Below are 12,985 nucleotides of genomic sequence, written 5' to 3'. Positions count from 1 at the left end.
GATACTTTATCTAACCACTGATTTCACTGCCCCGCTACCTCCCTGTTCTGTAGAGTGGACTCCTATGGTGTTAAAAAGTCCCAAGTAAGATATGGCAAACTGTCATCTCCAGTCTTAAGGTTGATTCGTGTCTGTCGACATCAACAAGTTTAGGGTAAACACGTCAGCACGTGGGGTGCTTCCTATATGCAGCTCTGTTCAGTCACTTCTGGAGGCTCTGCAAGGCAGAAGAGGTGTCCAGTGGCCTCCGCTCCCAGTGCACAAGAACAAATTGCAGATCCAGGCTTGCATGTCATGTGGGGATATCCAAAGGTGAGGAATCTCCAGTTACCTAATGTATCCATCAGGATGATCTTTAGAGAAGGGAAGTAGCTTGTGTTATAACTTCGACTATGTTGGTAATATATTGTCTGCTGGTTTAAACTTTGCAACCTCGGCAAAGTTTAAACCAGCAGACAACAAGGACTTCGAGGGAGAGAATAATCTAGGCAAGGTTAATCAGTTTTGTTAAACCTTAAACTGGTTGTCTTTTCATATTTAAATGGATAGTTAACAAAAGAAAGTTTTCATCCTTTTTTTTCACCCCCTGGAAGTTTGAGGCAGGGAAGGTACTGTGTGGTGAACACACAAAAAACAATGACTATTTTGAGTTTGATTCTGGAGAGAAGAACTATAGCGCATTCACTGATTATACTCTTTCTCAAAATGATTGAGGGGGAGGGGGTGTTGAAAACTGTGTGCCTCAGAACTCTCGACTTCTTACCAGCAGGCACAGAATCACCCTTCTCCTATTTGCTAAGATCTACTTGAAAAAAGCAAAATCACATCCACTGTAATGTCTTCATTTTGTTTGCGAGAGTAGACGCTGCCATAGAAACTCCATTCTGCAAAACAATTATGTTGGGTATCCCGACAGTGGTTGTGTCCCACTTAACTGATTGACCAAAACATGGAAAAATAAGCTTCATGCAGTTAATTTTATTTTATGTTGCTTTTTGCACTTGCTAACAGCTGCTGAAAGCGGGTGGTTAGAGTGAATGCAACACATGCGCTCTAGTTCTGCACATCTCGAAGGTGCAGGGAGTTTTTACACAGGCAAGATTTAAAACATCAGCTCTTAGTAGCGCCATCATTCCCTCCTTTGCTTCAAAAGACCGAACCCTGAGCTAATTTGAGGATTTTAGAAGACACAAGGCCTTCATGCTATAGAGCAAGTGTCATGTTTTCTCCACATCAGAGGCCTGAGCTCTACTTCTCTCCTTTCATCCGTGAGGGTCTCAAGGTAGTAAAGTTGCCAATAACAGGCCAGTCCCAAAGATAGTTTAATTTAACCTGCTGTTTATCTTATTTGCATTGAGCTTTTCTCCAACGCTTGTTTAGATTAGGAAAAATGGATTTGTGTCTGACTCTTGTTATAGGTTGGCGTGCTGTCTGTCCCATGACATTCTCTTATGTTTTTGGTCACACACATACCTTCATTTTAATAACCCCCAGGCAGTTCCTGTGGAGTTTCCGGCTGCCAGGAGAAGCGCAGAAAATTGACCGCATGATGGAGGCTTTTGCACAACGATACTGCCTGTGTAACCCCGGGGTTTTCCAGTCAACAGGTAGGGAACAGCTGCATTTTTTTGTGTTTATTCTCAATATGCCATCTTAAGTGGAGATGAGTAACAACACCAAACATACTGTGCATTTGTGTATGTGTGGTTGAGGTAAAAGTACAAATATGGCTAGGGGCATCTGAGAGCTGTACATAGATTGGGGCCAAGGGTCAACACACAATAATGTACTGAGATTGGACAAGGAAGGGGTGGAGCTTAAGCTATCCTACTTATACAGCAAAAGTGTACATCTGCTTGTTGATCATTTACAGAAGTGAAGTTGTCTGATGGTGTCAAATGGATTGCCCAAAAATAAGACCCCTTGGAATATGGCCATCTTATTACCTACCATCCAAAATGTCTCACTTAGTTTCAGGTTTGCCTTTGCATTGAGAAGCATTTCTTTGTTATATGGCACCAGTAAATTCTTCCCATTCCATACTGCTTCTCTACTGATTACTTTATCGCTGCCCTTTTAGATGTAGAAACAAATCTTCATTGTCCTGGCCTTTCAAATAGATTTCTACAAATACAGTAATGCCTCCTGCATGACTTTGTGAAGCTGTTCTGCCCTGCCTGAGTTTGTTTCTTATCAGCCTTGTGCCCTTTTCCCCCTCGTCAGCTTGACAAGCCTGCGAGGATAAGTCTGTAGCGTTCCCGAACTTCCCGTATTTTTGGGACATCAATACTTAACTCCTCAGCCAACGCTGTAAGTCGGGACAAATATAGATAGTTAACTGACAGAGGTTGCTTGAGTCTGAAACTACTGGAATCTGCTTTCTAGCTGCTTCAGCTCTGGAAAGATCACATGATAAAGCTCGGTTCAAAAGTCCCTTTGTCCAGACCCAGTAGCTAATATCCTAATGGGTTTTATTGTGCCCATTATAGGTGCTATCATCACTGTAGATCCTCGATTTGACCAGCGTTTCATCGTATACAGAGTGCTTCCATTAGAGTACAAAACCAAAGGGAGTCCTAGAGTGTAGTAGCAAAATAGCCAGCAACTGTCACCACCTTCAAGGCCATTTGGGCAAATTCACATTAAATCCAGTGACTTAACTGTGCCTCCCCAACCAGGTACTAGTGACCAGACACTCTTACCTCATCAGTAGCCTATGGGTCCTCAGTAAGTTTCTTATAGAAACCTATTATCAAGCCTGGGTCCTTTGTGTTACAATCTTCATCATTGACGAAGAGGTTCAGACGCATGAGTAAAAAAGACTTGGACTTAAACTTTAGGACTGGGATGCTTTTAGGCTTAACCACTGGAGAAAACTTGAAGGGAATCAGGTTATTATTGGACATAGGCTCATAGTTAATCATATTCCTAATGCATATGAGCAATAAATACTTGTGGGCTTGGTTCTTGAGCCCAGAAGGTGCTCGGTACTCCATACTACAATGTTCTTCCTAATGTCTTGTGTAGAACAGTTTACCTTCTGTATAAAGTCCCTGGTCACAGCTTCAGTGCCTCCAGAAAATGCCTCTCCTATGTGTCTGTATGTTTTCTGAGGATCCCTGGTTCCCTACCATCTTCTTTTAGGTAGATCATTATGTACACGCAGATGTCTTTTCCTCTAACCACATCTTCAAATTAGGACATTGCCGCTTTTTACAGTTCAACTCAATGCCGCGTTCGTCTGCCTCTCATATGGACTGCGAGTCCTAAATTACCTCTGTTGCACCTGCGAGTACTTGTGCTTTCAATGTTGTTTCTTTTTGAAGCATTTGAATGTTTCCATCATGATCCCACCTTTAATGCAATTTTGAAAGGAACTGCTGGCTGCCAAAGGGCATCAGTAACCAAGAGAGTAGTCCCCTGCTTGGGCACCGACTGAATAATTCGTTTGAAGAACACTAGGAGAGTTAGACATTGTGCTTATGTCTTGGACTGAAGCAGAAATTGTCGCCATTCATAAAGAATTGACCTGTTGGAGATAATCTTGTTAAATTAAATTTAACCATTCTTTTGTTGTTAAGCCATTTCAGTGAGAAACCCTTTCACCCGACCCTTGTTTGCAGCATTACGGAGAGAAATGGGGGTGGGAGGGAGAGCAGAAGTTGGTAAAATACTACCTCTGACAGTCTCATGGTTTTGCATTTTTTAGACACCTGCTACGTTTTATCCTTTGCCGTCATCATGTTGAACACTAGTCTGCACAATCCCAACGTCCGTGACAAGCCAAGCGTGGAGAGGTTTATCTCCATGAACCGTGGTATCAACGATGGTGGCGACCTTCCAGAAGAGCTTCTAAGGGTGAGCCTGAACATTTCCTGGAGGGAAGTGCAATTGCGATACTTTGTAAAAAGTGTCTAAAAGATCATAAAAATTGCAAGGAGCCAGCTAGCATACATACAGAAGCTAGTGAAACCAAGGGCACCCTTTACCAAAGCATCAGTGGTTAATAGCAGATCACCTCCATTTTTTTTTTTTCTTTTTTTTCTGTAGCGCTGTCTCCTTGCTCCAGTGTATGAGACAAAACTGTCCTTATGTTCTGGTCCTGGTCCAAGCCCTGCAAGGGGGAGCTCAGCAGGTTAGGGTCTTAACAGTGCATCACCAGAAAAAGTCCCCTCTCCAGTCTAGCCTCCAGACAGGAGCATTAGGTTTGCTATCTAGAAGATAGACAGACCAGCACACATCCCCTTAATTTCCAGCTGGCATAGGAGCTGCGACCCCTTTCTTAGTAAGGATAAGGGAGGGGGGTATTTAAAGTCTTGTCACCCTCCTGCACCCCTTGTTCTGCAAGGCCTCTGGTGGGCCACTGGATCTGCTACCACTGCTATGCAGAACCCAGATTTCAAATACCAACTTGCATTTCAGTACAGTCAGCGCATACATGAAACTAAATTCATGAAACACCTAAGTCTGATTCCCTCCAGTGAGATTCATTATTTTAATTCAAAGAGCATGGTTAAGCTTCCAATATCCTGCAGCCCTCTCATCCACCTCAACAAGAGGCTTCTCAAATGCATTCATATTATTACAGGCACAAATGACACCCACAGTGCATCAAACTGTCTCTTTCCATACCTTTGCTGTCTCAGAGCATTAGTGTTTTGCTATAACATGAGTAGCTCCTACCACTAATGAACTAAGTTGGGATCAGAATTTCACTGAACCGCTCACCCAGGGTGGTTTGACTTTGTGTGTATTATGAAATAGATATATCAGAATTGTAACCTAATTGCTGTTAGAACATGCAAGTATGCTACACTTTGTTTAATGGGCAACAAATGCTGTTGTTTTGCAGCATGAATCTTTTCTGGATTCACATGCTGTGCATCATTCCACCATCTAGTGGTTGGTTCCAGAATTCTCCACTTCTTGTAGCCCCCCTTCTATTTTTTATTTTTCTGTTGTTGTTTGGTGTCAACGGATCCCCTTTGTGGTGCTTCCTGTGACGTTGTATGCCCTCCTTCGGAAGCTTCCACCTTTGGTCGCCATCTTCAGATTCAGTTTTTTCCGCTGTTGGGTCTGGATGCTTGGCTGAAGGCTCTCCAACACGAGGAAGAAGAGAGCTCGGGAGAAGTCACCAAAAAGTTTGGATGAAATTCACAGAAGAAGTTGTACCAAAGGAGACTCCTAGAGCGAAGGATACTATAGAAAATGAACTGTTTTTAGAGAATGCCCGGACAGAGGGCTCTCTGTTCGCCCTAATGGAGAAGATTTCATTTCAGTTCGGCCTGAATTGTCATAAATTCTCTCTGCAGGATCAACACCCGGTCTGCAACCTCTGCCTGCCCATTGATCATCGAAGCGACATCTGCAAAGACTGTGCCGTGTAAAAGTCGAAGACGCTGAGGGCAAGGGAGAAGCAGAGCAGGCACATCACACCATGCAGGAATAGAAACCAACTTTATCCCTGAGAGACCTGGGTCTGTCAAGCGACGAGGAGGAAAACGTTGCACAAGATGTTGAGGGAGAAACATCGGATGCCAACCTTGTCGAGGTTGAAGCCCAGGCAACCGATAAGGACAAGAGACCAGAGATAAGCAAGACATCAACTGAAAAAATTGCCAGTCTCGAAAATCGAACTCAAAAGCCTCAAAGGGAGTCTGGTTGTCGAAACACTTGCCAACTGATGGCAGGTCCAGAGATCCCTCGAAAGGGGCACAGGAGGAGGAAAGTCTCCCGAAAGTACCCACTCGTCAAAAGACGCATGATGTAGAGACCCTTTGACCGCAAAAAAAGAGAGGTCTTGAGATGAGCATAGAAGCTCGACAACCGATACATTGTCAAAGTAATCTTTGTCTTCAAAGAGAAAATGGACCCTCGATCCAGAGGAACGCTTGGCGGAGATTGAGAGGAAGAAGAGGTGCCTCGAGGTTGAAATGCCTGCGTTGCTTCAGAACAAGAAAGAATCTGGCCTCAGTTCTATTACATTCCACCAAAAATGTTAACGCCAAGGGAACAGGGCAAGAAGGGCGTTGAAGATACAGAACCTCCTTTAACACTTGAGCCACTAGAGGAGGAAGAGGAACTCTTCTGCAAAGAATAAGAGCAAGAGGGTCTGGGCATGTTTCAAGGCTCTAAAGAATCTGAGTACACAAAATCTCTGTGGTAGGAGCTGGAGACTGACTCCTCAGAGGACTTTGGGATGTATAACAAGGTTATAAAAAAAAAAGGCTGCAGACAGATTTGGGGTGCAACTGGAGCAGGTGAGACCACAGTCATGTTTCCTGCCAGAAACCCATTTTCCATCCCAAGCCAAAAATCAATTCCTTCTAATGTTACCTAGTGTCCTGGACCAAGGAAGGGAGGCATTTAAGGAACCCGCCTCTTGTTGAGCAGTAACTCCCAGGGGCGGAGACGAAATATAAATATTCCTCTTAAGACACATCCTGTGTCAAGGGAGCAATCCTGGCTGATTCTTTAATCACCTCTACAGCACGGAAGAGGTCAAATATTCCTTTTACATCGGGGCCACCTCTTGACAAGGAGAGCAACAGGATGGACCTCATGGTAAGGAAATTCTAACAGGGTGCAGGGAATCAATGGCACGTCACAAATTTAAACACCATCCTAAACCAGCATGCCTACCAGAACTGGGAAAAAATTGCTTAGCTAATGAAGCACCTACCAGACCAATACAAAAAGAGAGCTGCACACCTGGCATAAGAGGGTAACAATATTGCCAACACATGCCTTTTAATTGGCATTGGATGAGGTAGACACAGCAAGCCGCCAGATGACGGCTATCACACTACACTGACACTCATGGCTGAGAATATCCGTTTCAAGCCTAAGGTACAGGTAAATGTTATAAATTCCCTATTAAATAGGGAACAGTTGTTCTGGATTATGGTTCATGACACCTTGAACCAGCTCAGAAGGGACAATGAGACTGCAAAGTCCATGGGGGCATTGCAGTTTGCAGGAAGTATTTGAAGCAGGATAGTGCCATCATGGAGGCCTTCTGGAAGAGTCAGCTTCCAAATGAGCACTTCACACCAGGCGTTCCTGGCAAGCAGTCAAACTTCGGCAGCACTGGCAGTATCAGCATAAATGATGGCAGTCCTTTCAAGGAAGAACAGGAGGAAGGGGACAACCACAGGGAGGCACAACCGCCATGACAAGTGACTTTTCAAAAACACACAGCCTCTCGCTCACAACACCTGTGAGAGGCAGAATAAAAAACTTTCTTCAGGAGTAGAGGAGGATCACATCAGACAAATGGATCTTAAACATCAAGGAGTTTAGATATTGCATAGATTGGGAAATGATACCGCCAGGAAGGGGACCAAAAAAGATGGTGCGTTCAAGAGAAGGAACATAATGTCTACTTAAGGAGGTGGAGGAATTGCTGAGGAAAAAAAGCGATAGAAAAGGTGCCCTGAGCAGAGATCAAGAAAGGAAGGTACTCAAGATATTTCTTAAATATCAAAGGTAGTCTGGTCTCTGCGAAAGATGCAAACTGACAATCTTGCAGAAAGTCATCCCACAATTGCAAAAAGGGGATTACATGGCAACTATAAATCTAAAAGATGCTTACTTGCACACCCCAATGAATTCAAAACAGAAGAAGTACCTGAGGTTTGTGGCAAATTATACTCATTACCAGTTTACGGTGTGGCATTCGGAATAAAAAGCAATGCCGAGGGATTTCACAAAATGTCTAGCAGCAGTAACCGCTCATCTAAGAATACAAGGCATACATGTCTGTCCTTACCTGGAAGACTGGTTAGTAAGAGCAAACTCCCACAACAAGTGCAAAGAGCATATACAGCAGGTAATAAGAACACTATTCACATTGGGTTTCTTGCTAAACATAGGGAAGTCATCACCAACCTCAGAACAAGAAAAAATGTTTCTGGTAGCAAGGATCAACTCAATCCAAGGGAAAGTGTATCTTGGTGAAAGGAGAATACAGTGACTGTTGCTGGAAACTCACCTTTTCCAGAAGGGGCAAGCTCTGACAGTGAGGACTGAGGGGAAACTGTTTGGGAAGATGGCTTCATGCATCCCATGGAATCCATATGCTCGATTACACACAAGACTAATTTAAGAATGACTACAGAACCAATGGTCACAAGCCACAGGGAGTTGGGAAGATCTTGTGGTTGTCATGCAGAAATTGCAGCAGGAAATGGCATGGTGGAACAAATTACATGTAACTCAAGAAAGGGTATTTGTACAATCAGCTACCATTACAACAAATGCCTCTGATATGAGCTGGGGAGCGCACATAAACACACTCAAAGTACTTGGAGTCTGAAAGGAACATGGTGCAGTACAGCATATCTGTATCCTGAAACTAAAGATAGTGTTCCTAGCCTAGAAAGTCTTTCAGAAAGAGCAACTGAGAAAGACAGCATTGGTCCAGACAGGACAATACAGTTTGTGTAATACATCATCAAGCAAGGGGAGGGGTGGCAGGGTCAGGGGTAGCCTAAACAAATCTGGAAGTGGGCAATAAAGAGGAAATTAGAAATAACAGCAGTTCATCTACCAGGCAAGGACCATGTAAAAACGGACAGACTGAAGAGACAAGCATCATGCTCTCACAAATGGAAACGTACTCGGAAAGATCTCCAAGCATTGGGGAACACCAAAAATTTATCTATTCACAATACCAAGGAAAGCAAAATGCCAAAAATATGCGTCCAGACACCCACACAACCAATCCCTAGGTAATGCTCTGTTGATAGACTAGACTGGTCAGTGATATTTGTGTACACTTTTCCCTGCCACTGGTACACAAAGTGATCAACAAATGCAAGAGAGGCAAAATGACTAATACTAATTGCCCTGCAGTGGGTGAGGCAGACATGGATTTCAGAGCTGATAGAAATAGCAAAAAGAAAAATTCTAAAACTACCAACACAACTAAACCTGTTATCAATGGGAAAAGGAAGGCTGCTACACCCAGACCCAGTCTTTGAGTCTGGCAGCCTGGCACCTGAAGACTTAGAATTCGGTTATCTAAAACTACGAGAGAACATAATGGCGTTTCTTAGAGAAGCAAGAAAGCCAACAAAAAGGAGGTGCTTCATGGCTAAATGGAAGAGATACTACTTATGGTGTCTTAAAAGGAGTCTATTTAGAAAATACACTAAGAAGGCAACAGTGTTAACTTATCGTCTAGTAGGTGTGTTTGATATTTTAACACATGCATCTTTGAATGTACACTTAGCTGCAGTAGTGGCCTACACAAGAGATCACATAGGAAGGCGCTTCTTAAAAGCTCTGGTAATGAAATGGTTCTTAGTAGAGGGACAAAGAGAATTGCACCATCAAGGAAGGTACCTGCACCCACATGGAATCTAAGTGCGGTACTGACTCAAATAATGAAGGCATTTTTTAACCTTTACATAAAGCCACATTAAAGATGCTCACGCTAAAGACAGCATTCTTGGTGGCCATAACATCTCTTTGCAGGCTGAGTGAAATACAAGCGCTCACAATTCAAGAATTATATTTATAGGTTCACAAAGAACAAAATTGGCATGAGGATATGCAGTTTTTATCCAAGATAGTTTCACACTTCCACATAAATCAAACAATACACATACCAAGTTTTTTCCAGAACCTAAAAAATCAAGCAGAGAGCATTACACACGTTGGACGCAAGACACGCTATAATGTACTACATGGAAAAGACGAGCAGGAAGTCAAAGCAACTGTTTGTTTGATTTGCAGACAACACTGTGGGAAAACCAGTAATTAAAGGCGCAATTGCCAGATGGATCCCACAAACCATTCAACTATGCCACATTAGTGCAGGGGAGAAACTAAACTCAACCCCAAAGGCACACTCAACAAGGAAAAAGGAGCATCCATTGCTTTTTTGGCAAATACACATTTAAAAGATATATTTGAGAGCAATGTGGTCATCTCTACGCAAAAGGTATCAAAGTATCTGTTTACAAATTTAAGTCCATCTTCGCCCAACCACCGCAAAATGAACAAAACTGCTACAAAATAGATGCACATTGTGTGAAGCCAGAAAAGATTCACGCTGCAAAACAAATAGTTTCTTACCTCCCGTGTAGATTTGCAGCGTGAAGAATTTTCTGGATTCACAAGAAACCCAACCACTTCCACCAAGAAGATGAAAGGAGAAAATAGTCCTGACAAAAAAAAATCTGAAGATGGCGACCAAAGGTGGGAGCTTCTTAGGCAGGGCGTACAACGTCACAGGAAGCACCAAATGGGAGAACTGCTACTACAAGTAGAGGGACTACAAGAAGTGGAGAATTCTGGACCCAGCCACTAGATGGTGAAATAATGGTACAGCATGTGAATCCAGAAAATCCTTCAAGTTGCCAAACACCTACAGGTAAGAAACTATTTGTTCTGTCACGCTCCTTTTATCTGTACGGAATAGGTAGTGGTCAAGGTGTTGTCACTAGGGAGGTGACCCTGCGCCTTGCAAGATGCATTTTAAATTTGTGAGAGTGAATTAACAGACGAAGTAACAGATAGTGGATGAATAACCAAGATAATGAAATACTATGAAAAGCTGTTTGTCCTACCGCACCAGCCTGGCGACTGAAAACAAATGGGTGTCAGTAGTAATGGGACAGTGAAACAGTTGGGAATGCAAAAGCAAATGTTAGGAATTGCTCACACTGTGACATAACGGACTTCTGATTTGCAACCAACTGTCTTGCATTTCCATCACCTAGTAGTTCATTCTACGGCAGGTCTTCCTGCAGACACGCTCAGATTTGATAAAGTAATGTATACTTTTATGATATATATACTCTGAGGGCTGAGTAGATTATCGTACAAATATTTTCTTCACAATTACCCCCTCCCACCATGTCACACAATTTTTTTAGCTTTACATGTGTGCTTTGTTTCCAAAGTTAGTAACAAGCAGAGTCACTCAAATCATCCTTTTGTTATTATGGTTTTAAGTATTAGACACAGCAAGACTGCAACTTCCTTAATTCATGTTTACAAGTAATCTTGGGAATGTGCCCTACCTGACACCAAAAGTTCCCGATGGAGGGAATGGTCAAGACATCAACAGACACTTTTAAAGAGCCTGCGAAGGCGGGAGTTGTCACCCATCTGATTGATAAGAAATATAAAGCCTCCCCAAATGATCCAGGCTGCATCCCAGGACATCTCCCACTGGATTCACTAGTGGCCGATACCACACGCAAATGTGCAGGGCACAGGAGATTGTCCCCCTCCGGATAAGGAGAGCCAAAAGATGGATTAAGCAGGCAAGAGAGTAGCAGTAAAGTGGCTACAGACTGGAGAATCACCATTTATGTTGGTTTTCCCTTTAGAGGTGACTGGGCACTCTAGGTTACGGTACATGGCCTCCTTAAACATCTCCCATAATATAGACAAGGGGGTGAGGAACGTGTAACAGAGGGAAAGGGAAGGACAATTTCCAATACCACTATTTGTTGTGCCCTCAATACCACTGACCGTGAGGCAATGAGTAATATTCAAAGCATATTGATTAAATGACAAACCTGGCCACGTGCTGCTGATTTCAGGCCAGATGTTCACATTTGCTTAACACGCTATTCGCTGTGGCGAACATATATTTGATCCCCAAGTTGATCAAATGTTGGAGAAGCAAAAAAAAAAAAAGATAGCAAAAGCCATGAGTGCACTTTAAATAGCAACACCAAGGGGTTCCTTTCTGAGGCATCAGTTAGAAGTAGGTGCTAACCCCCCCCCCCCCCCCCCCGATCCCCCACCGCCCCCCTTGTTGATAGAGCAAAAGCCTTTCGCAAAACTGATCAGCTATATGTAGTCTTGAAAAAAAACAGCGGAACGGCATGACATGGAGAGTCTGTGGGTGGAGCCAAGGCCCGCTCTGCCTATATATTAAAGGCCTGGGAATAACGTCTGGCAGATAACAGCACTATTGGACCAGACCTCAACTAAGCAGAATAGTCGTCTTCACCCTTTGGTGATGGTGTGTGATTACTGGAACGATAACTGATAGGGTAGCGATCAACAGCCCTAATAACTGATTGGACATGATAACCAGCACAATACAAGTTGACGCACCTTTCTAATGGACACATCTAAGTCTTCTGCAGTGACGCATGTTTTTCCTCCTTTTTTCTAGAACCTGTACGACAGCATAAGAAATGAACCCTTCAAGATTCCAGAAGATGACGGAAATGATTTGACCCACACGTTCTTCAACCCTGACCGAGAGGGCTGGCTCCTCAAGCTGGGTGAGGGCCTCGTGGGCAGAGTGGTGACCCGCGGAGGGAGGGGGAAGGACTTCTTTTGGAATCTAAGCACGTGGGTTACCCATCTTGACTGCATAGTTGCAGCCTTTAACCGTGTTCCTTCTGGCCATGGCATTGATGTGAGATGCAGTCGATGCTCATTCTCATCTTTGCTCACAGGCCTCAGGTTTTATTTCGATCTACTGTTAATAACAGTACTAAGGGAAATATCTCGCATCACATGTTTGGACTCGCAGGCAAAGATGCTGTTCACGGTGCCTCTGTAGGATGGTGGTCAGAGGGGGATCATGCAGGGCAGGCAGAGTTGAGATTCACCTGTTGGTAATGCTGGAGCGAGTCCGCGGGCCCCCAGCTCTTGTCTGTAAGCAATGATGGTGACATTTTATAGTGTGCTTCTGTTGATTAGCAGAACAATTGGTGGGAGGGCGGTTAGTGTGTGGATTGCAAGTGGGATTTGTGATCTGGACCTCTTCGAAATGGTGAGAGGCGTTCAGGTGCTTTGTGCCTTGGGGAAGGTAAAGAGACCATTGTTTGCGATGGTTGGGAGAGTTGGGACGCGGTGGTGGGTTCATTTGGGAAGTGACCAGCTCATACGCTAAAAAAAAATGGAGCAGCTAAGTAGTAAGCTCGGTATTGGTTGGTTTGGGCTACTTGTACGAAGTAACCAGCTCCGGTGTGTAGTGGTGGAGCGAGTGTCATTGTCAGCTGTT

At 43.7% G+C, this 12,985-nt stretch overlaps 1 protein-coding gene across 1 annotated transcript in view; it reads left to right on the top strand.

Moving 5' to 3' along the window:
- Window positions 1-12,985, top strand: part of CYTH2 (cytohesin 2) — a 194,748-nt gene that overhangs the window by 131,121 nt on the left and 50,642 nt on the right. The window contains exons 6-8 of the mRNA XM_069200692.1: window positions 1,495-1,607; window positions 3,710-3,858; window positions 12,146-12,257. Coding sequence (XP_069056793.1) covers window positions 1,495-1,607; window positions 3,710-3,858; window positions 12,146-12,257 — 374 coding nt within the window. The remainder of the gene's footprint in view (window positions 1-1,494; window positions 1,608-3,709; window positions 3,859-12,145; window positions 12,258-12,985) is intronic.

Source organism: Pleurodeles waltl, chromosome 7 (genome assembly GCF_031143425.1).
Source record: "Pleurodeles waltl isolate 20211129_DDA chromosome 7, aPleWal1.hap1.20221129, whole genome shotgun sequence".
Lineage (NCBI taxonomy): Eukaryota > Metazoa > Chordata > Amphibia > Caudata > Salamandridae > Pleurodeles > Pleurodeles waltl.
This window is presented reverse-complemented; position numbering and strand designations above follow the sequence as displayed.